This window comes from Phaseolus vulgaris, chromosome 3 (genome assembly GCF_000499845.2).
Source record: "Phaseolus vulgaris cultivar G19833 chromosome 3, P. vulgaris v2.0, whole genome shotgun sequence".
In the NCBI taxonomy this organism is placed as follows: Eukaryota; Viridiplantae; Streptophyta; class Magnoliopsida; order Fabales; family Fabaceae; genus Phaseolus; species Phaseolus vulgaris.
The window spans coordinates 17,035,406-17,060,157 of record NC_023757.2 but is presented as its reverse complement, the minus strand read 5'-3'; the positions used below and the strand labels follow the sequence as shown (position 1 = coordinate 17,060,157).

Sequence of the window (24,752 nt, the reverse complement as noted above, 5' to 3'; positions counted from 1 at the left end):
AATAGACAACCTAACCCTAGAAAACTAGGATAAATAGAGGGCTAGAGGCTCAACCTTAGTGTGCCAGATTGAGAGGAAAACACCATAGAGTGAGTTGTAACCCAATTGGGAGAATGGAAGGTGATAGAAGTATGCGTGGCTAATTCTACCCTTTGGGATTGAGAGTAATCTGCTCAAACTCTTATGTATTGAGGTGATATTTTATATATTAATATTCAGTTCTTGATTGATTATTGGTATTGTTGTTTTACTTTTAATTTTCCGTGACAAATTGAGAATCTTAAATCTGACCGGGAGGTATTTTTAGGGTTCGGACCTAAACAACAATACTTAACATATTTGAGTGCTAGGAATAGACTTGAAACTAATCCTTATTTTTCCAATTGAAACAATTAATTATTCTTTGTTTGTTTTCTTATTGATCAGTGTCAACACAATTAATTCAAAACTCTTTTAATTGTTCTGTTTTTATATTTAGCGATTATTGTACTCGATAATTCACTGTTCCTTGTGGGATCGATATCCGTCCTTAGGGACAATTATTACTTTTGACAAACGCTGTGCACTTGCCGTAAAAAGTCATCAGTGAGTCATCTAGAAAACAAATCAAAGAGAGAATTTCAACATTATTTTATACTTTAAAATAATCATCAAATAGTGACACAAGTTTCACATTGACTATGTCATAAAATAATAATAATAATAATAATAAAATAAGAATGATATTGTTACAACATTACATTAAAAGTAAATAGACAAATAGTACATAATTTTGATAGAAAAGAATATGCCTACGTCAAGCATGTAAGTGAAGGAAATATATAACTAATAGAATCCAACTCCGTGGTCTTTATTCATTATGCCAAAAGGTTCTTCTGTATTTGTTTGTTCGCAAGGAAGTGAAATATATAAGTAATAACATATGCCACACTATAATTTTAAAGGAGGTTAGTGATATTATTAAGACTAAGATTAGTATAGCTAGATAATTCCATGATTGAATGACTGTTCCTAGCATTGTCTTTAAGGCATATTAATGGCTATAAGAGCTATCCTAGAGATAAAGGGTTGAGAAAAAAAAAACAAGTGAAAATAGTTTGCGAAGTAGGGGAGTACTATTAGGCTCAACTAGTATTGGGTGCTATGAGTGCTAAACCCTTCATAGAAAGAGCAATGACTCAAAAGTGTTCAGGCTTAAGGATGACATAGGTGCCCACTTGGAGCGCTACAGGGGTTCCTTATTACAGCAAAACATTATAACACTCATCTCTCATATTAATTAATATTTGATACATACAAGGCTATTATATTAACTAATATTTGATACATTATGATAGTTTTGGGAACTAGAGTTACACACAAAACATCAATAAAACAATCAGCACAAACATTGAACAGAAATTAAACAAATTATGTATCTTAATGCAGTTTGACAACTTTGGTTTGAATAAAAAAGTCTAACTGATGCAAATTTTGACTATTGAATTACCCATGGACAGTTGTCACATGTCACCTAAACATATCAATAGTTTCATTCAAATCCTAAAGATGTAAAAGGTTGCTTAATTATTTGATCATACAAAATTATGCAGAAACAAAACTAGGGACACTATTTTGATATGTTTGTGTTGCTCTTATGCTAATGTACCGTAATAAGCCAATACCTCCTAGTTGCATTGCTTTCTTCACTTAATATCATAGCATTTGTCGTATTTTCATGCATAAAAGGTAAAACTCTATTTTCATGATTTCATTTACATTTACTTTATGTTATTGAGATTTGCAAGACACTTCAATAGAATAAAGAAGAACCAATATTACATAATTCATATATTCCAGATGAGGGAATCATTGTAAAAATGAAATCCTAGTTACTGGATTGAACCAATATGGGACCAACCCTCTCATTCTAATTGCACCCTGTAGTTATTCTGGTGTGATTTTTCTAGTACCAGTTCATATAGCAAGAGAAATAAGATGGGGTAGAATAGGACTTTGGTACGGAAGAGCAATTAACATGCAATGCTTGCATAGTGAGAGAGGAGAGAGGAAAAGTTAATTTGTCATTGTAAAATTTATTCAGCAATATATTAATCTCAAGTCCTTTTTCATATATGGCTATAAATAGTACTAACACTAATGAAAAAAACACAAGATAATGATAATGAAAAACCTGGAAGCAACAACCCTTTGTCTACCAAATTGGATAAGGGTTTCGGCTGCCAATTGCTGGGCATGCTCAATCTGAAACTAGTGTTTATTTTCATTGTTAACTTTTCTTACAGTGATTATATTAGAACAAACATCACTGAAGCAAAATTTCCCCATTATCAGTAGAAAATTATTTGATTTTGCTATATTTAATATAAAATGTTACCCTGAATCTTCAATCTCTCATTCCATTTGTAGAAGCTACTGTATAGGTCCAAGATAAGGTCATTTGCTTTGTCCCCTATAGCATGAATAACAACTTGTAATAAATCAACAATTTGGTAACTGAAATCTCATAGAATTTGGTAATAAATCAATAATTACTTAAACTTATAAGAAAACCAATTTCAACGAAGGACAATGTACACTAACAATAAAAGAAAAATCACAAATAGACTTAAATAAGAGAGCCAGCAGCGGATGCATCATCGGGGAAGAGGTGAGGTTGTTGTAATCAATGGAGGGATAGAGTGTGGTTTGCGAAGAGGATGAACGATTGAGATGAAAGATAAAGAAAATTTCTTTGATTAGGGTTTAGAGAAGCGATTAAAGAAGAGTGAGTTTCTTGTAGTAACACGGTTGAGTTGATGACGCGGGAGAGGAAAGGGAAGGCGGCAATTGAGAATAGTAAAATTAAAATAATAAAAATACATTATTGAAGTTTATTAAAAAAATCATTCACATTTATGGAGGTTTTTATACTTTGTTATTTTATCACAGGGTACTCCGTTAGTGAACTTCTCCTAAAATTTGTACCGACCCCGTAATTGGACGTTGACCAAAGTCAATATATAGTGGGATCCATCAGGGTGCAATGAGGTAAACAAGAGAGTTGACCGACCTTGGGCGTTGACTGGGTTCAGACCAAGAATGTGCTCGTATCTGAGAGGGGTCACCTCCCGATACCCACGGGTAGGAACGACCGTGGAGGGGACGGTACAATAGGAGGCGGCACGCCGAACAGTGATAATAGACGAGAAAGGTGGTTTCCAAGCCACACGCCCAGTTCCAGCAGGGAGAGACCCAACTCACGAAGGATCTGTGCATGAGGTGTGGGGACGCGGCAGTACGCGCCATCGTTAGAAATCCACTGGGACAGAAACGACCCATGGGAGGGTCACGTCCCATAGGGTAATCTGCATGCATGGCACGTGAGGAAGGCAGAAACACTCCCAGGGCGAGTGACTAAAAGCTTTGGCGCATGAGTTGGCATCCACACAGTCACCCCCCGCGCAGGATGCACTTCGAGAAGGGAGCCTTACACACTGGGATTTCCCTAAGTTTGGGCTACAGTGTCGTAAGGTTGCACCCACAGATTCGCTTAAGTCAGAGGAAGACACGTGGCAGAAGCACAGGCAAAGGTATATAAGGTCTCGCTACTAACAGACTAAGGTACGTTTTCACACTTTACATACAAGTGACTGAGAGCGAGAGAGTTTGAGTTACGCATTTCCTTGAGCACGGTGTTAGTTGTGTTCTGTGACGGAGGTGCAACGGTGTTTTCTGTCATAACTAACTTGAGCGTCAGAGTGTAAACGGCCGCGAGGACGCCAATTTGTCTCTCTGTTTCAGGTATTCACGGCGGCGAATGGTGAAGATTGAAACGAAGGCAAAGGAATCCTTGAAACTCAGTTCGTAGCTACGCACGAAGAAGATCGAGTCAACTAGCAGGAACAAAATTAATTTTTTTTTTATGGTATTTTCGTATTTTTTTCATTTATTTTGAAGAAAAATAATTAGGATTGTCAACTGATTTTTTTTACTTTTAATGTGATCACAGATAATTATTATTATTTGAGAGATAACACTAGATTTCTATCTAACATAAAAACTTTTATAATAAAAATATAAAAAAATGATTTTTTATAAAAATGTGTTTTTTTTTAATCTATTTTTGATGGCAAATAAATAGAATTACTCATCATCTCTTAACAAAATTTCTCATTAGTACCTTTACCTCATGAAACAAAAGATTTTGAAAATTATATTTATTGACTCGGTTAATAATTTTTTATTTATAAATGTTAACACTGATAATTAATATATATATATATATATATAATATTAGTATTAAATTCAAAATTTAATAACTTAAATTATTAATAAAATAATAAGAAATTTTTTTATTATTATTGTATAATAAATAATAATAATGTAATTATTATTAACTGAAAAAAAGACTGTTATAGACTATTCTTATTAATTTAAACTTATTATTGTCGATAAATTTATAAATTTAATATCGATTAGAAAATTACCATTTAGAAAATATACAATTATAAATATTATTATAATTTTATTGATAAACATATTGTCACGTTATAAATGTGTCGTTATCATTAGTTTAATTTATTAATATTAATAAATATAACAATTTAGTTTGAAAATTAAATATATTATTTTTAATTTGAATTGATCAAGGTTACACGAGAATGAATGGTATCAAAGTCATATTTACTCATTTTATGCTTAAAAAATAGTGTAATATTTTTTACACAATGAGTAAAAGATTTATAATGAAGGAAACATAAGATTTATGGTGTGATTAAGTTACAATAAACTTCACCGTTCACATATATTTATTACATGCAAACAAAATACAAGCATGATTTTGACTTGTATACATTTTTGAAATAAATATCTAAGGTTTCTGGAGGATTGTTTGGAAATAAGAACAAAAATGAAGATTACGAAACAACCTTTAATATGTACATCAACTCACATCATTGACTATTGTTGTTTTAAATTAATTATCATTTATAACTAAGTTTATAATAATCTTATCAAGAAAATTTTAATTTATGTCTTTCATGAAATTTATAATTACAAATTAATTATAATTATTTATTTCAATTACTATTATATTAAAAAAATACAATTTCTATATTATACAAACATTTTAAAATTAATATTAAATTTTTAAGTAATAAACAATTTTACATTTTTAACTTAATATTAACACACCATTTAATAATATTTTAAAAATATTAAATATTATTAATATAATATTTAAAAAAGTCACAATTTTAAAAATAATTTTTTTTTACTAAATATTTTTAAGAGATTAAAAATATAAATCCAAATTATTTTATCAGTTTTGTGTGTTACAAATGTCTTCTGTTGCATTCAAAGTAGTGGTTCACATTGTATCAAATGAATCAATGAGATGAATAGTTACACATCATTGATCATCTTATTAATGTTATATATATGAATTGAACAGATTAAATTCATTAGGTCACGTCTAATCTATATTGTTACTTTAAATTGAAGTTTTTGATATATAAACTATTTCATCAAATTCATCTTTCTCTCTAAACAAAAGAAATTTACCTTTATCTTTATGATAGATGATAAATAAGTTTTTAAAATATTTAGTAAAAGGAGTGCATTCTTCCAATCCTAAATTTAAAAAATCTATACTAAAATTTTATTTCTCATTTTAATTTATATAAAGTAAACAAGAACCTAATTTTCCCATATGTTATAGAACCTGATTTTAAAATAATTATTATAAAACTTTAGAAAATTTGTGAATTTATAATAGAAAGAAGGTGTTAATATGTTAAAACTAAATTAAAATAAAAAATGGAAATAGGTTGGACAAGTGTCTAAAAATGGCGCACTAGTGTGAGAATTTGGCGTGGCGTGTCAACATCCTGAACCCATGCAGCGCCACCTACTCTGCGCCTTTTTTGGAAATTTGTCTAGAAAGGGAGACTAAGAAGTAGTGAGAAGCTACAGTGATAGCCATGGCGGAATGTTCGAATTCAGAATCAGACATATCCAAGTTGTTCAAACCCATATACCTGAAAGAAGTACCTTGCCTGAGCCACTATGTTCCAAACCTCCAAACACGCCCCAACCCGCTCGACCACAATCCCTACTTCCACACCCGCCAACTGCAACAACATGGCTTCTACCTTACTCAATCCGACCTCGTACTCCGTCAGATCGAAAACGACCCCTCTCCCTTGCCCCGCTTCGCCTACCACCGCGCCGGTCCCCGAAAAAACATCCGCTTCGACCCTTCCCATGTCCGCGTCGCCATTGTCACCTGCGGGGGTCTCTGCCCCGGCCTTAACACCGTCGTCAGAGAGCTTGTGATGGGATTGTGGCACCTCTATGGCGTCCGTCATATTCTGGGCATCACCGCTGGGTACAGAGGGTTTTACTCCTCCGAGCCACTCCCCCTCAACCCCAAACTTGTTCACCATTGGCACAACGTCGGTGGCACACTCCTCCAGACATCCAGAGGCGGTTTTGACCTCAAAGATATCGTCGATGCCATCCAAAATCACGCCTTCAATCAGGTTTAATAACTTCTAATCGAACCTCTCTGTCCTCATGCCAATAATCACTCAATGCATATGTATTAGAGGACTATGTTACGTGATTGTTAACTAAGCTGCGACGTAATTCAAACTAGAAATCTATTAATAGAAGAAAACCCTTTGAGCTCTTCTGAATTTTCCCTTGTTTTCTATTGATTGAAGAATTGTGCTGATTATTATTCTTCTATATTGAAATTGCGTATTATCCCTGTGTTTTGACTTTAAATGTTGTTCAAAATAATGCAAAGAAGCTCTAGTGAGGTAGTAGATTTTGTTTAAAACACACACATGTGTATTTGGTGGAAAAAAATTATGTAGATACAGAAATGCAAAAAAAGGAAGAAAGAAAAAAACACTAAATGACCATGTTGATTATGCACATGAACAAACAGGTGTACATTATAGGAGGAGATGGGACTATGAGAGGAGCAGTGAAGATATTTGATGAAATACGGCGTCGCAAACTGGAAGTTGCAGTGGTTGGAATCCCTAAAACTGTGGATAATGATGTGGGAATAATTGATAAATCTTTTGGATTCCAGACAGCTGTTGAAATGGCTCAGGAAGCAATCAGTGCTGCTCATGTGGAGGCGGAGAGTGCAGTGAACGGCATAGGCCTGGTGAAGTTGATGGGTCGAAGCACAGGCCACATTGCTCTACATGCAACACTCAGCAGCCGCGATGTTGACTGCTGCTTAATTCCCGAAATAGATTTCTACTTGGAAGGGAAAGGAGGGCTCTTTGAGTTTCTTGGGCAGAGACTGAAGGAAAATGGACATGCGGTGCTTGTGGTTGCTGAGGGTGCTGGCCAGGACATAATCCCCAGAACTGATTCACAGAAGGAAGAACGAGATGAATCAGGGAACTTGGTCTTCTTAGATGTTGGTGTATGGTTGAAATCAGAGCTAAAGAATTGGTGGGCCAGGGACCACCCCCATGAATTATTTACGGTGAAGTACATTGATCCTACCTACATGATTCGTGCAGTCCACGCAAATGCCACTGATAACTTGTATTGTACACTCCTTGCACACTCTGCAATTCACGGTGTTATGGCAGGGTATACTGGATTTGTTACTGGTCCTATTAATGGAAACTATGCATACATTCCCTTGGAGGATGTCGCACAAGCAAATAACCCAGTTGATACCAAAGATCATAAATGGTCGTGGGTCAGATCTGTCACCAACCAACCTGATTTTGTAAGGAGGTAGACAAAGACAGCATCAAAGTATGTCGATAATTATAGCTTTATGCCATAATCTTCCTAATGGCTCAAGAAGAGTGAAACACGTATTTGCAAATCAGTGTAATTTATGCATACTCTGTAACACTAGTTTTTATGTTCGAATTTAACTATATATCGACTTCCTTTCTACCAAAATTTGAACTTTATTTGAGATCCCTTATCAAATATTAAATTATATATTATGGGACTGTATTAAACTATTTTTAATTCTAAATTTATTATTTTCCATTGAAGTTGGAATTCACTTTACAAGTTGGTTATGAATGTGGGCGAGGTTGAACTCCCGAACTTATTGTATCTATTTCACAAATTAGAAGGGAAAATGATACCTTATCCTCAAAAACTTGTGGTGCTTTATTTTACAAATGCTTTTTCTTTGTTTATAGTATTTAGATTCGCATTTTAGTGTCTGCAGATAACATTGAGGTTTCCTTTCTGGGAAAAATGCGAGCAACACATTTTTTAACTTTTTTTTTATTTTTTCCAATCATATACTAGAATTTTGTGTAAAATTATTCAGAGTTTATAAATAAATGTGAGTATCAAAGAGAATGGTAGGTGTTAGAAAGAGTTATACGTTTAAAATATTATCTTTTTGTTGTAGTGGGAGACAGCATAGTCAAAAAATGAGGATAATGAGCTTCCAATATTCTATGCTAATGAGCCCAAATTCCCAATTGATGCTCGATTCCTAAAAGCGGTTTGAACGCCGAAGGAGAGGAGAATAAGAACAAAGGTTGAATGAAAATTTTGCCCAAAATTCTGCTTTGTCAATTTAAAAAGGAAGCAACCATTGCGCTTGCAAATGCAAATATACTTATTGCCTCTTTTTTTGTGTTGATTGGGATTGGGAATATTAAAACCCCCTAAAGGACAAAACATAATTTTAATAACTTCATTAATTAAAATAATTTTATAATACAATTAAAATTAACCGTTGCATACATATTTATGTATATTAATTAATAATTTAAAAATAAATATTCATTATGTGTACTATATATATTAAATATTATTTTAAAGTACGTTAAACTTCGCGATAAACCGCATCTCTCTCTCTCTCTCCGCATTGGTTTTGGAATGTCACTATAAGAGGGAAAACAAGGCTAAAACATATTATAAATTTTATTAATAAACTTGACTTCATTTTAACAAATGAGATAAACATTAGCACAGTGTAGCTACAACATTAGAGTGTAGGAAGAATTGGAGAAGAGTACCAATTCTTTTGCTCGTATTACCCAACCTTTAAATTAAGGGAGTTCCTAAAGTAATGAAATCAAGCATCATATGTGACTTAGTTTCCATGTATGTGTGTTTATAAAGTTAGGGAAGTCGGAATTTTAATAAAAAATTAAGTATATCTTTAAAGAATAAGATACCAATAATAATAATAATGGTCAGAGAATATTACTTATCCAAATCAATAACCTTATTGAGCAAACAAAGTTTTATCAGAATATTTTGTTTTTCTCTTAATAAATTAATGACTTAGTTGGTTTTTAATACTAGGCTGGTTCTTTTTCTTTTTCTATTTCTTTTATTTGTTATATATTTCTTATTTTGTTGTTATTATTAAGTAGGGGGAAATCTTTTTGTGGTCCTCTTCTCTTTCGCTTGAATATTTTATAGAGTTAATTTGTTTTTACATAGTTTATAGAGGTACAATATAAATATAGCATGCATTAAAACATACTCTTGTTTCTTTTGCAACCATCTTCTTCTCTTTCTCATTCTTCATATGTTCTTGTTTTTCTTTCATATATTCTATTAATCAAAATTTTAAATCTCATTGATCAATCTTTGAATCCAACCAATCTTTATTACTTGCACCTGGAAGAAAATCTTAGTAAAGTCATTGTCACTCCTCAACTTAATGGGACTGATTATCACTTCTAAAGCATAAGCATTAGAAATGTTCTATTATAAAAAAAGAAGTTAAAATTCATTAATGGAAGTATTGAACCTTATTACAAAGTGAACTTTAAGTCTAACTCAACCCCATAAAACCGGTTTGCACCCACTTATATACAATGAAATGTCATAATCTCTAGTCGATGTGGAATCTCCAATACACCCCCCTCACGCCGAGAGTGACAACTCGTGCATGTGATAACATATTATAGGTAGTCCGATAACGGCCCGATAGCGGGTTGCCTGATCAGCCCAACAAACACTAGCTAGGATAGACTCGAAATGGCTTTGATATCATATTATGAATTGGACTTTAAGTCTAACTCAACCCCATAAAACCAGCTCATGGGGTGAGGTTTGCACCCACGTGCGTGTGATAACATATTATAGGTGGTCCGATAATGACCCGATAGCGGATGGCCTAATAAGCCCAACAAACACTCGCTAGGATAAACTCGAAATGGCTCTGATACCATATTACGAAGTGGACTTTAAGCCTAACTCACCCCCATAAAACCGACTCATGGGGTGAGGTTTGCACCCACTTATATACAATGAAATGTCATAATATCTAGTCGATGTGGGATCTCCAACACACCTCCCTCACGCTGAGAGTGACAACTCGTGCGTGTGATAACATATTATGGGTGGTCCGATAACGGTCCGATAGTGGGTGGTCTGATAAGCCCAACAAACACTCGTTAGGATAGACTCGAAATGGCTCTGATACCATATTACAAAATAGAACAAAGATGAATAAAAGAGAACAAAGATGAACAAAAGAGTAAAAAGTCTTCTCAAAATTTAAAGAAGACATAAAATAACGAGAGGACCAAGCCTAAAGCCAAAGAAGTCTACAAGCTTTCAAGAATGGGCTTCAATTAATGTCTCTCTTTATAGTTTCTTTTGTATAAATTTGTAAATAATATAGAATAGTGTGTAGGTAGATGCTAAGAGGGAAACCTAAAGATAACTCTTTTTGTAAAGCATCTTTAGACATTAGTTTAGAACATTCTAGAGTGTCCCTTCATACTTCACTATAGGCGCTAGAGTGGGTAATGTAGAAAGGGACTTTTGGTTAGCTTCTTATGTAAGCTTTGTATACTCTTTGACCGGTCATTCTCCTATATAAGGAGGACTTGGGTCCTTCTAAATACATAATTGATTTTTGAAGTAACAAAACTCTCCCAAATTGGTGATTGAGTGAGTGAGAACTTGCCTTCTCCTCTTCCTAGTCTCATCTTGAGTGTCTTGGTTCCTCAAGTGGCGGCAATTCACACTTATCTTGGAGCATTCACACTTCAAGTGGCGTGTTCATCAACCAAGAACTACAACCACATAAGTCTTCTTTCTTCTCCATCTATTTCTTCCATTTCCATGTCCATATGAACCCCTTAAACATGTCTTAGGCCTTTTCTTGCAATTCTATTCGGTGTTTTAGCTTCATTTGTTGTTTTGTTCGGTTCATCTTCTTCTTTGCTGAATATAATCGGTTCATCTTCCTTTTCTAAGAATTTGTTCGGTTCATTCCACTTTTAAGGCAATTAATCAGTTCAATTCAATTCTTATACATTTTAATCGGTTCAATTGACAAGAAATGGACTTCCATATGAGTTTTGGTGTTTTGGTGCAAGTTTTGGTGAGTTCTTGAAACATAGAACATTGATCCATTTCTATAAAAGTTCCTATTCAATCTCCAACTCAAGTTGATTCCATAAAATGTCAAAGAATCATCTCTATCTTGTTATTGGAATCATATCAATTCTTGCCATGAAAAGTGAAATATAAGCATTATAAGCTAACAATGCAAGGTTTTTGGCTAACTTACCACTCGAAAAGAAGCCCATTAGATGTAAATGGATTCATAAAATAAAGCATAGAGTTAATGTAAATGGATTCATAAAATAAAGCATAAAGTTAATGTAAATGGATTCATAAAATAAAGCATAGAGTTGATGACATCATTGAGCATCATAAGGCCAAACTGGTCACAAAAGGCTATACCTAACTTGAAGGAGTAGACTACCTAGGCACCTTTTCTCATATTGCCAAGCTCACAATTGTTCAATTCTTGCTTGCTCTAGTTGCTATTCAAAACTAGAACTTGGAACAATTAGATGTTAATAATATTTTCCTGCATGGAGACTTAAATGATGAAGTCTATATGGATTTATCACCTAACCTGCTTTTAAACCCAATCAAGTATTCAAGCTAACAAAGTCTTTATATGAGTTAAAACAAGCTAGTAGGAATGATTTGCCAAATTATGTACCTCTCTTTTTTTCATTGGTTTTGTTTAATCCAAATCTGATCACTCTTTGTTTACTAAAAATACAACATTTACTTTCACAATTTTACTTGTGTATGTTGATGATATCATCATTATAGTCCAAGATTCCATAGTTGAAATACAAATTGTGAAACAATTTCTTGATAGAACCTTCAAGATCAAGGACTTGGACGACTTAAATACTTCCTCGATCTTGAAGTAGCTCAATCACACAAGAAAATACATATTGGTCAAAGAAAACATGCTCTTGACATTTTAGTCGATATTGTAATGGTTGCTTCTAAACCATATTCTATGCCAATCACACGCAATACCAAACTTCTTTTTGGGACAAATGTTCCTCTTTATGATAATGATACCTATTGTAGACTTATTAGATGTTTACTTTACCTCACCAACACAAGATCATAATTTTTTTTGTTATGTAGTCTATCAGTCAATTCCTTTAGAATCCAACTAATCACCATCATCAAGCTTTTCAATGGATATTAAGATATCTTAAGTCCAATCCTTCTCAAGGTTTATTTTTTCTTCAAGTTCTTTAATTCAACTTAAAGGCTTTAATGATTCTGATTGTGCATTGTGCATCAATATTATACGTTCCATTACTAGTTACTGCATATTTTTTTGATCATCCCTCATCTCATGGAAATAAAAGAAAAAAACTAAATATTATATCTAGATCATCATCTGAGGCTAAATATTGTGTGTTGGTCACACAACTACTTATAAATTACAAGGACAGACTTATCTCCTCCGTGATTTTCGTGTATCCATTTATTCCCCAACCAACTCTTATTATGATAACTAAGCTAAATTGCTAGACACATAGCTAATAAATCCAACATTAATGAGAAAATAAAACACATTGACATTGATTGTCATATGATTTGTGACAAAATTCAAACTAAAGTTCTTCACCTCTTACCCATAAAATATATTCACCAAACTATGGATATTTTCACAAAATCTTTTGATCAAAGTTCTTTATCAATATTGTTTCTAAGCTATACACACTTCAGCTTTAAGGGAAGGTGTTAGAATACCTTTATTTTTTTTTCTTTAATAGATTAGTGACTTAGTTGATTGTTAACAATAAGCCGATTATTCCCTGTTTCCTCTTTTTCTCCTCTTCTCCTCCTTCCATGCATGAATATTTAGAGAACTAATTTGCTTCTACATAACTTATGGAAAAAACTAGAATAGGCCCCAAACAACAAAAATAAGTGACTAATCACACAACATAAATGATGGTGTGTGTGAACAAATGAAAAGTGGATTTCAGAAGCATAACAATTTTCTTAAGAAAATCTGAAAACAACAATATTCTGTTTGCAATGTTAGAAAGAAATAGAAAGACACGAAGGGTATTTAGGTAAAGCTGCATAAATCCCGCGTAGAAATAATCTTTATTGAGCTAAAAAAAGGCAAGGAAGTTCCCATTCAACTTCAGGTGCTTTACTGTTAGCAGTTAACACAGTTAGTGTGTGAGCACTGAGATAGTTCTAGCTCTGCATTCCGTGTCTCTTCCCCTGAAATTGCTGCAAAATCTTTGTTTTGAGCCGTTAAAGCGTGTTTGTTTATTCTTTTTTGAGTGTTAGAATGTTGGAGGGAAGGTTGTTGGGTGGTGCTATAGTGATGTGGCTGTTGGCATGCAGATGGGTTGTTCCGATGGGAGAATCAGCAATAGGAGTAAACTGGGGCACCGTTTCTTTCCTCAAGTTGCAGCCTTCAACGGTGGTTGATCTCTTGAAAGATAACAAGATTCCAAAAGTAAAGGTGTTTGAGGCAGAGCCTGAGGTGCTTAAAGCTCTCATGGGGAGTGGGATTCAGGTGATGGTTGGGATCCCCAATCAGATGTTGGCCCTCCTCGGCACTTCCCCTACTGCTGCTGATTTGTGGCTTCGCCAGAATGTTTCTGCTTACATCGGAAAAGATGGTGCTGATATCAGGTTTTTCTTTTCCTTTCAAAACCATACTTTGTTTTTATTACACCAAGCACTCCACCAACCTTTACTTAGAGACAAGTTTCTTTTGAGTGTATGTAGAGATTATCAAGAAGTGTGTTTTGTCTTTTCCAACAAAGTTTTTTTAGTATACATGAACAACTTGTTTAAGAATCAAACCTTAAGTTTCAAAATCAATAGCTATTTATTTCCTTAACAATGTCTAACATTAATATTGAAGCCATGATAAGAGTGTGGAGTGGTTTATTTTGTTGCATCCACATGGAGGAAGTTTGCTGAATGATAAAGCTATCTTTTACAATCAAATGGTGTCAAGAATCAACTCCTTACTTGATTATCTTCAACCTTATATATTTTTAATTTATTGAAGAAGAGTAGATAACACACAAATTGAGTTTTTCTGCTCTCCCTGAGACGTGCTTTGCATATTGCACTGGAATTTCTTATGGCAAACTGTTTACGTAACCGATAATATCTAGAAACGTTGCCATGAGTCGCTTAATGCAGTCGTTTAAAGTCTGGAATGTTATTATTATGTTGAAGTCTTGAATTTGAGCTCTGCCAATCGAAGACTATACCTTGAAGTATTTGTCCTAATAAGAAAGATCCTATTCATTTAGCCTGAAGAACATTGTCTGTAAGTTTAACTAAAATATCATGTATACAGTTAAAGAACTTTTTCTTTTGAACCCTGGCTTCTGTTAACTTTCCGCTTCTTCCCCAGCCATAAGTATTAGCTGTTACAGACTTACAGCTAGTTTTTTTCTTTAGAATATTTTGATGTTTAACAGCATTGAAACCATTGTTGTTTTTGTTACAGGTACATTGCTGTTGGTAATGAACCATTCCTCACTAGTTATAATGGTGAATATCAGAACTTGGTGATGCCAGCCATACTCAGTCTACAGCAGTCTTTAGTGAAAGCAAATCTTGCTAGTTACATTAAACTAGTTGTGCCTTGCAATGCAGATGCATATGAGTCTTCACTTCCTTCCCAAGGGGCATTCCGGCCGGAACTGACCCAAATCATCACTCAGCTGGTTCAGTTTCTGAACTCAAACGGTGCCCCATTTGTTGTTAATATCTACCCATTCCTCAGCCTCTATGACAACAAAGATTTCCCACAAGACTATGCATTCTTTGAGGGAACTAGTCATCCTGTCACAGATGGAAACAATGTGTACACCAATGCATTTGATGGAAACTATGACACTTTAGTTGCAGCCCTAACTAAAGTGGGATATGGTGAGATGCCTATAGTAATTGGGGAAATTGGTTGGCCCTCAGATGGAGCCATTGGTGCAAATATGACTGCATCAAAGGTTTTTAATCAAGGTCTCATCAGTCATGTTCTAAATAACAAAGGGACCCCTTTGAGGCCAGGTGCTCCTCCTATGGACATCTATCTCTTCAGTCTGCTTGATGAAGGAGCAAAGAGCATACTGCCAGGAGGGTTTGAAAGACACTGGGGGATATTCTCGTTTGATGGGCAAGCTAAGTATCCTCTAAACCTTGGCCTTGGAAACAAGGAATTGAAGAATGCAAAGAATGTGCAGTATCTTCCATCCAGATGGTGTGTAGCAAGCCCCTCCATAGATGCTCAAAACGTAGCAAACCATATGAGAATTGCATGCAGTGTTGCGGATTGCACCACACTTGATTATGGAGGTTCATGTAACGGGATTGGGGAGAAGGGTAACATTTCATATGCTTTCAACAGTTACTATCAGTTGCAAATGCAAGACTCACGAAGCTGCAATTTTGATGGGCTTGGTATGATCACTTTCCGAGACCCTTCAGTTGGTGACTGTCGTTTTCTTGTGGGCGTCACAGACAAAGGCTCTCACTCCTCTGTTTCTCAGACCAGGTATCGGTGGTGGGTTCTACTACCATTTCTAATCATAATTCAAATTATCTCTTCTTTTTCATTGTGATTCCGAGGTTTCATAACTGGCTTTTTCATAGTAGTAGTCAAGTAGAATATCTGATTTATATGGGCTGATAATATAGTACAAAATATTCAACTCCATTCTTGGTTCTGTAACCACTATAGGAACTAGGCATTGTTGTATCATAATACAAGTGATGATCTCAACACCACAGCATTCAATATTACACATCCTTTATCATTTCTACTTCTTCTCGTGACTTCTATTACACTATTACCATTTCTAATTTCTAACTTGGGCATGTGGAGAGGATCCAAATCCATGTTTACGTCTGAATAAAGTAAAAGTAAAAAAAAAAAAACATTTTATAGAAGCTTCCTTAAAAACTGGCACAATCATCAACAAAGCTTAGCAGAAAACAGCATAAACATTGAGGATCATAAAATTGTTTCAATTAGTAATGGAGATCATTCATTTCATGATTGTTCTACTCCTAGTCTGTTTCCTAACTCACCATTCACCAACCACTTCGATACTTTGGAAATTTCGACTACACTTAGCTCTAGGTGCTTCTAAATATGTTTTTTTATTTATTTGCTCAGCCAAATAGGAAATAAGATATGTAATACTTTTTTATCTATAAAAATGGAAAGTTTACAATAAGTCGCACGTTTATTCAACCAACTTAAGTATGCATTATACAATAAAAGTGTTGTACCTACAAACTTCTAAATTTTATTACTTACCAAAGAGTTTAATTTATAAATCAACGCAATTTTCAAATTATATGATTACAAACATACTCAATACCTTTTAATAAATAATGGAAAACAAGTTAACGAAAATAACTTTTGAGGTAGTACCTAACTATAACAAAGTCTAAATTTATTATAATTTTTATAAAGTTGAGCTATTTAGATTAATATTAGTTCTACGTTTTTATTTATTTAAATTTCTCTTCCTACCAATAAAGTAAGGCGTTTGTTTTTCTTTCACTTCTTTAAGTTTTAATTCCTATAGCTTTTATTCGTTAAAGTACCACGATTTAATATGTGCTACTGATATTATTCAACTGGAGTAATTGTTAGGAATTTAAAATATATACATATATGTAATATTTTTTTCTGACAAATTAAATTAATTTATACATAAATTAGAAAAAATAAATAAGAAAGTTTTTATAAATTAATTTATACATAAATGAATTTTAACTTATACAAAATTTAGTTTAACCAAAAATTACAAAGAATAAAAACACTTTTTTTCCTGTTATCATTAGATTTACCTTTACACTTCTGCCACAATTACATCTGCACATTTCTGAGTGGCATATTATCAATCTAATGATTTTGTAGACATTAAAAACAAGAAAAGAAGACAATCCATCTTTTGCTTTTAGACATTCATAAAAATAATGTTTCAAATAATATCTCAAATACATACCCTTGCAAAAAAATTGTAATTACAAGAAAACATACGCTGCTAACTGATTTTTAATCACCAATGACCTACACAAAAATAATGGCAAATATAAGAGCAAAAGAAATTGGATAGAAAGGGACATTATCCTTTGGTCAAGGAGGAAAGGCAAAGGTGGTTAGGCACAACAGCTGGCATGCACTCATGTTTCTGGAGCAGCAATTCTTAACCTGGGCAATGTTCAAAGAACTCTTCACAGCTTGCTGAAGCAATTGCACAAGACTTGTGGTAAAACATATTTCTGACCAAAAGTAATGCCAAGGTGCTAATGCTGAAACGCCCGAATAATCTATTTTGTTCCCCCTTTTATTCTCAAATGAAGTAAATAAGCAAACCCATTCATTCAATCTATAAACCTCATCCATCCAAAACGGGAAGACAAAGTTCTACTCATAATGAAAATATAAACAAAGTCCACATCCACCCCTTAGTGAACCCTTCACATCGAACCCCAGTCAAGAACACTGAAACTGACATGCATGATCTAGTTGCGTCAAGTATCATCAACTTGTGAGTGAAAAACAAAACTGGGAAATGTAGTGGTGATATCTCTGCCAAGGAAACAATTTAAGTCAGATGTTAGATGCTTGAGCTTGTAAAATAAAATAGTTCGTGAGAAGTAAAACACAGATATATTATTAGAAATGCCATCCAGGACAAAATCAATCATAAAGGTAATCGTATTGACACCAAAATCCAAACAGCTACAATTTTAAACAAAACTTCTAATATGAATGACCCATGTACAATTTTACATGCATAGTCGAGATAGGTCATGAACATGTGGATATATTTTGCTTCTTTTTAATTATTCTTCTAATGATACGTTGCATTAGCAAAGAACTTCTAAACTTTTAGTTACAATTTTTATTTCGAAACAATTTGGTTAAGTTTTTTCTTTTTTTTCCCTTTTTCATTCCTAACTTGAAAGTGGAAAACAATACACATGCAATTATGAAAGTGCTGAGAATAAGAGGGGACAGGGGAAGATGAAAGATGCATGGATTGTAATAATTTTAAAATAGTAAAATATCATTTCCGTTATATTATGATTTTACTTAGAATACCTATATCAATCTTTTAAAAGACATTCGAGTCAGTAAAGATTTGAAACTTTTACTATAAAAATGAGGTCATTAAAAAGAAGAAGAAAAAAGAAACACCCCCTGTTCTCTTTATTAGATATTATTATAGGCTTTTGGTATCCAGTTTGAATTGGTAAAAAAATCAATCGAGCCAACTAACAAAACAATAGTAAATTCCTATTGAGAATTGTGTAAGGAATATAATATAAATCATAGAAGGGATTCATTAATAACATTTTTTAATAAAATTTGGGGGTTGTGGTTTGCCTTAGAACACTGGCTAGCATTCACGGTTTGCATTAATAATGTTGCAACTCATTTTAACAAACATATCCCAATATGCTAGGTAACATTTCACTAATTTCCGAGACAAATTCAAAATCCAAATAGTGGTCATAGCAGGAAGGAACTCACTTGAGATACTGAAGTGTCATATTTTTCAGAAGAGATGGATGCCGCAAGACAAGGTTTCGCCATTCTTCCTTGTCAATCTTCCCATCATGTTTGGTATCAGCTTCCTCAAATGTCTAAATAACTCAAGAACTATCAGTGACAGATCACCAGAGAAGATTATAGTAACACAAGAATGATTTTATATACCAACCTCATCATTATCAACTGAACACACAAAACTCTAGTAATTTATGATGTTCACAAGAATAAGGCTGAAGGAATGGTTTACTTTATTTAATAGAAATTCTGTAGCACTTCGGACAGACTATGAGGAACGTTGCATTATTTGCGTAGAGTACACACAATTGTTGCATTAATGAATCACTAATGTGAGATACAATGAAGGATGGACATAAACTGTCAAAAGGACATACATACTTAAATTTGAGAAACAACAGAACTAGCTGCCTGTCGTAAACAATTACAAACACAAATTACACAGATTTTTACTTCATAATTCCCATTGCATATATATATTTCACATGCTTCGTAATATTACTTTTACTTCTATAGATTTTCAAGAGTAAAAATATAAACAATAAATGCCATGCTTACTCTAACACAAAAAGAACTTACGAAAAACAGAAAGCAAGCAAAAAACAAGTACTTATCAAATGCTTAAAATATACAGTCTAGTAATGAGCATAAGTTTTGACATGCAAGTTATCAGGTAATTTAAGCACCTTGTCAATAATACTTTCGACCACATCATCTGAAAGATTCATGCCAGATTCAGCTAGAGTGGCCACTACCATTTGCTTTACCTATACACAAATAACATCAATCATCAATTATCATAGTATGAAACAGATTCCAGGGAAAGAGACATTTTTTTGCCCTACAATTATTCTAAAATATGATTTTAAATTCATTTGCAGTTAAATTATAAAGATACTCAAGTTTTAAAGAGGCAGAAGGAAAAATAAAACTAATGTGTAAATTTTGAGAATGCTTAACCTCCAATGTTAAAGCTATAAGATAAAAATGGTTATTTCAACTCGGGTATGATAATTTAATTCTGATTTTAGGCATCTAACTATATCTCTTGGTAATTAAACATATTCAACCCATTTTCCCAAGTGAGGTCCTTGCAATACATTACCAGTTTCATCTAGGTTGTTCTCAGCTCTCACATCAGTAACTGATAAGAACAATTTGTCAAATTATATTCCAAGATAAGGTCATGTATATTAATATCACCAAAAAAATCATAAAGTTGTTTAATTCCTGACAGGTTATCACCTATAGTTGAACTATTTTTCTCCCAGTGTCAAAGCCTTGGCCTTTAGATAAGGATGGCCAATCAACCTTTGAAAACTCTTGAGCTAGACTTGTTTTCAGCCCAGGATGATGGACCACAAAATAATTGAAAATAAACATGCGATTGGCTTAGGAAAAAAATTATGCAACTCAAGGCTGATTCAAGTTCCCAACAGATGACTCTGTCCCACATTGGTTGTCAGATGAGCCAAACGCAATTAAAAAGTAGTCCTACATGGTTGGTAGACAAAAACTTCATTATTCAACATCATGAGAAAACAAAGTTACCTCTTGCCTTTCAATGAAACCTTGCTGTTTGAGATCATACAATTGGAACGAAACTGCAAAAGGGAAAAGTTGGGATTCCTCAACAGGCATATACATTACAATCAATACCAAATGCAATAAAGAAATAAAAAGACAACTACAGAAACAACACATGATCTAGCTCCCTCTCCAATAAATGCCCTTTCCATTCAAAACCCACATTAAAAATGTAGACCAGATAGCAGAAGTCTTCTAAAGAATTTTCATCCTTACACTCAATCTTATCATCAATTGGTGCATTGGGATGAAAGACAGAGAGAGCCCGTGCAAACTCTTCAAAATCAAGTATGCCATTGTGCTTTGTATCAAACAAGTCAAACACCTACAAACAGGAAAAATAAATTTCTAAGGTTCATATGATATGTATATGCTATGCAACTAACTTCATAGTAATCAGAAAATATATAGCACGCAGAAAGGGGCACCCACCTAACAAATCAAAGATTAGACAATAATAGCATAGAGTGTCACATTTGTTAGGCCAAATTGTAACATGGTAAAAGAAACCAACCAGATTATAAAGTATATAAAGGTAGTTGAAAAACAATTTACTATGGAAATTGAAAATATTATCAAAAGTTATGGCATTTTCAGAAAAACAGTGCGCACAAATATTTGTTATATAATTATATTGTTGTTTCTTTTTCATCAGGGGGGAAATGTAAAAGGCAGATGGAAATTAAACAAGTTAATGCTCTATATACCCTATCTGCAAATAAGCTCTCTTTCTTGTTTGTCTTGAACAATGCCAACTGAAATTCCTCCTGCCATGTAAAATAAGGAAACCATCAAAACAAACAAAAAGGCAACATTTAGACCTACAAAAAAATGCCATAAACAATATAAATATTGTGATTTGTACATAAAACATAATGCCCATGTGAAGTTATGATTAAAAGGTTAGACTAGGAAGGATGCCATTATCCAGAATGTTGAAAATACAAATATCAGAATTTCATAAAACAAAATGACAGAAGGACAGAGCAAAAGATAACATAAAAAACCTTATTAATCAGACCATCATCAATCACCGCACTGCTGATCTTCTTGAACAGTTCATACAGCGCTTCAATCTCACTTACACTAACTGCATTTACAATAAAACACAGGAAAATATTATTTTGTTAATATCTCTTTCCTAGTATTTTTATAAAAAAAGAAAATTGAGAAGAAAACAGATGAATATTCTATAACTGAATCAAGTCTTAAAAAAGGGACAATAACTGAACAAGGTTATATAGATTCATTTCCATCTAACTGTTACCTAAGTCTTCAACAGCTTTCAACAATTTCTGTAGCCAATAAAAGGAACTAAAATAAAATAAAATGATAATATTGAAGTGAGCATCATCTCCCATTCAGATTGTACAAGTTATGTGTTAAATTATGAATCTCAGAATCTAATTGTATCCTAGAATCTTTTATTCCCATCTTCATTATGTAATTTGGTCCTCAATAATGTATGGCCTCCATCTCCAGTTAACAGTAAAAGACATATATAACTAAGTGTTTTCCACTTTAGTCTTCCAAATATTGAGACAACCAAAGAGGGAAGATAAGGAAAAAAAGAGATACAGGCACAATTAGACACAAGAAAATAATGAAAATGGGGGCTAATTTAATAACTGTCAATGGCAACACTGAAATAACAATAATAACTGGTCTATTTACTCCCACAAAAAGCTCCTCACTCAACATAAGAAAGAAATTCGGGACAATGACATACACACTGTCTCTCTTGCAAGAAGTTCTGGATTTTCTAAACCTCTAGGTTGCTTTGACGAATCGGCATCACAACAATTTACCAGAGCAGCACACAAATGCTTTAATCCGTCTAGGCACTGAACCATGATCTCTTCCAGATGTCAAAACACTCCATACCTGAAATCCAGGAGGTTAAAGGATAAGCTAATCATATGCATATATTTTTATTTTTGCTTTAGTCATTGATAAAGAAAAACAAAGTGATGTGTTAAATGTAAGATAATCATATCGAGTCTACTTCTGCCCTTTGATATAACAACTTTGAAAGATTTCTCAACATATAAAGGAAGACACCTACAAATCAATTTAGTTTTAAGCAGACATCTGCACAAAAACACCTATAAAGATGGTGCAAAGAAGAAGAAGAAGAAGCACACAAATGACTACTATTTATCCTGAGAAAATTGCAGATAACCAAGCCTAAACTTATGCTTGACTTGACACAATGTTAGATATGTGATACTGCCAGCAATAAGCAGATTCTAGCTTGTGTTGACAAACAGAATGAAACATTGTCAATCTATGTTTTGAAGCTCAGACAGTTTAATGGATGAAAACCTTTTATTTCTCATTTCCTTTGAAACATAGCTTCGTCGCAACTCAGACTTAGAGGAAGAGGCATAGAAAAGGATTAGGATACAACTTTATTTGTCTGACAACAAACTAAGCAAAATCTAATGCAACAGATGCTTCTACAATTAGCATAACTAGGGTACATGCATAGTATTAGAAAGCAGTATGTATCAATAAAATGTTTGCACCCCATAGGAATCTATAACAAAAACATCAACCTTTTGTTTGTTACCACTTTCCTAGGGAATTTAACAATTCAATATAATTTTAATACCAGACCGAACTTGACTGAGCCTTCTATCCTCCACCTAAAATTTCTATGCAGTGTGCGGAAGGGAAGTATTTCTACTACCCTCTAAAGATTGCTTTTTAACAGTAAAAGGTGCCAGTAGTACAAAAACTAGCAATTAAAGAATGATTCTATACCAGACACAATAAAACAGAATCACCCCATTCCAATTTCAAATACTCTACACCCTCAACCATGGAAAGCAGAAACATGACATCAGAGAGAAATCAACGAATTTAATCTGCCAATAAACTTGGTTATAAAAACAAGCGACAATCCGATTCAATGCGACGAAAACATATTAGCTAACTGATAACTTCCAAAGCCAGGTAATCGAATATCACAGTTTCAACAGCAGAGCACAAAATTGAGACGGGATTTTTAGCTGGACATGAAACAATCAAGGCAAAAATAAAGCAACAATGTGACACAGGGCACGTCCCTCCTGAATTGGAGAAACACATCTCATTGCAGATTTCGAATCCAGAACCTAAACGCATACTGACCGTGCAACGATAAACAGATACATCTCCATTGATTTTTGATAATACACATCAAAATAAAATATAAAAAAAATTGGGGATTTCTAACGAGATCTAAAGGGATTAATTAAACAATACAAAAAAAAAAACAGAACTTTAACAGAATTGAGGTGAGAAGAGTTGAAATGGAGAAGTGGGGTTTACCTTTCAGAGAAAGAAGAAAGAGAGAAGGGGAAGCGAAGGGGAGTTGGACTGAATATTCTCGGACATGTTGGTCTGCCTTCGAAAATCGTAATCGCAATTTAGGAACAGGCAAGCATCAAGGTGGGTTTTTGGTTTTATATATATTTTTGGTGAAAGAAAAAACAAATTGAGGGTTTGATGAAATTGTTGATGAGCAATGGAAGTGTAAGAAGGTATGCAAAATTGAACAATCTTGTTTGCCCAACAAAACTCACTCAATTGATTCTGAATTGTGAATTGTATTTATGGAAAGAATGGTAGAAATGAGAATATCATAACCAAATAACCCTATTTCATATTTGAAACATTACCTTCTTTGGAAGCCATATGTCATGGATCCTAGCACGTGCACACTAACCTTCCCACGTGCCTAACTGTCTCTTCATTTTTGTGTTCCAATTCTAATGCATCTTGATACAAGATTCAATAAATTTAATTATTGTTCAAATTTATTTAAAGTATAATTTTTTTATTCAATGCAAAAATCATACAAAATCATTCCAATTTTGAATACCTTCTTAATATGAAACAAAGGCACACTTAATGCTTAGCTATCTTCATAATCCTCAACCTACAACAATTACTAGTTCCTCCATAGTTGACAAAATTTATAAGGCAAATGAATAATAAAAATGATGTATAATTAGTATTTTACAAAATAGATATATATTTGTAGATTAAAATTTATAATAAATAATTCAAATTACAAATTATATTATAAGAAAGATATGTAACAAATAAATATTTTTGGTATATATAAATTCTATTTTAGATTTATAATAAATAATTTATATTGTAATTGTTGTTTTAATTATTGGTATTTTTTATGCATGTTGAGAATCAAATTAGAAATGACATTAAAATTAACACACACACACACAACTACTGTTGTTATTTTTCTTTCACAATCTTCTTTATATTTTTCAAAACATTCAGATCATCT

The 24,752-nt window shown here is 33.3% G+C and overlaps 3 protein-coding genes across 3 annotated transcripts; 2 read left to right on the top strand and 1 right to left on the bottom strand.

Moving 5' to 3' along the window:
* Positions 1-5,855: 5,855 nt before the first annotated feature.
* Positions 5,856-7,991, top strand: LOC137806812 (ATP-dependent 6-phosphofructokinase 2). The gene is made up of 2 exons (XM_068607111.1): positions 5,856-6,524; positions 6,938-7,991. Exons 1-2 carry the CDS (start codon positions 5,964-5,966, stop codon positions 7,757-7,759), a joined length of 1,383 nt encoding a protein of 460 aa, XP_068463212.1. The 5' UTR covers positions 5,856-5,963; the 3' UTR covers positions 7,760-7,991.
* A 4,952-nt stretch (positions 7,992-12,943) lies between these two features.
* Positions 12,944-16,105, top strand: LOC137806811 (glucan endo-1,3-beta-glucosidase 5-like). Its single transcript, XM_068607110.1, has 2 exons — positions 12,944-13,950; positions 14,786-16,105. The coding sequence occupies exons 1-2, from the start codon at positions 13,601-13,603 to the stop codon at positions 15,897-15,899; spliced, it is 1,464 nt and encodes a 487-aa protein (XP_068463211.1). The 5' UTR covers positions 12,944-13,600; the 3' UTR covers positions 15,900-16,105.
* A 1,122-nt stretch (positions 16,106-17,227) lies between these two features.
* On the bottom strand, positions 17,228-24,110 carry LOC137806810 (calcineurin B-like protein 3). The gene is made up of 9 exons (XM_068607109.1): positions 23,771-24,110; positions 22,185-22,339; positions 21,463-21,545; positions 21,163-21,222; positions 20,672-20,780; positions 20,420-20,472; positions 19,555-19,635; positions 18,833-18,945; positions 17,228-17,884 (listed from the first exon to the last, which is right to left on the bottom strand). Exons 2-9 carry the CDS (start codon positions 22,306-22,308, stop codon positions 17,827-17,829), a joined length of 681 nt encoding a protein of 226 aa, XP_068463210.1. The 5' UTR covers positions 22,309-22,339; positions 23,771-24,110; the 3' UTR covers positions 17,228-17,826.
* Positions 24,111-24,752: the final 642 nt, after the last annotated feature.

What these genes read in the sequence shown, in the direction of transcription:
- LOC137806810 (XM_068607109.1), bottom strand. Translation starts at nt 22,308, where the DNA reads ATGGTTCAGTGCCTAGACGGATTAAAGCATTTGTGTGCTGCTCTGGTA. An exon ending in ATGATGGTCTGATTAATAAG is followed by an intron (nt 21,223 to 21,462) that starts GTTTTTTATGTT and finishes TTTACATGGCAG; the next exon opens with GAGGAATTTCAGTTGGCATT. An exon ending in GTTTCATTGAAAGGCAAGAG is followed by an intron (nt 19,636 to 20,419) that starts GTAACTTTGTTT and finishes ATTTGTGTATAG; the next exon opens with GTAAAGCAAATGGTAGTGGC.
- LOC137806811 (XM_068607110.1), top strand. Translation starts at nt 13,601, where the DNA reads ATGTTGGAGGGAAGGTTGTTGGGTGGTGCTATAGTGATGTGGCTGTTG. An exon ending in AAAGATGGTGCTGATATCAG is followed by an intron (nt 13,951 to 14,785) that starts GTTTTTCTTTTC and finishes TTTTTGTTACAG; the next exon opens with GTACATTGCTGTTGGTAATG.
- LOC137806812 (XM_068607111.1), top strand. Translation starts at nt 5,964, where the DNA reads ATGGCGGAATGTTCGAATTCAGAATCAGACATATCCAAGTTGTTCAAA. An exon ending in AAAATCACGCCTTCAATCAG is followed by an intron (nt 6,525 to 6,937) that starts GTTTAATAACTT and finishes ATGAACAAACAG; the next exon opens with GTGTACATTATAGGAGGAGA.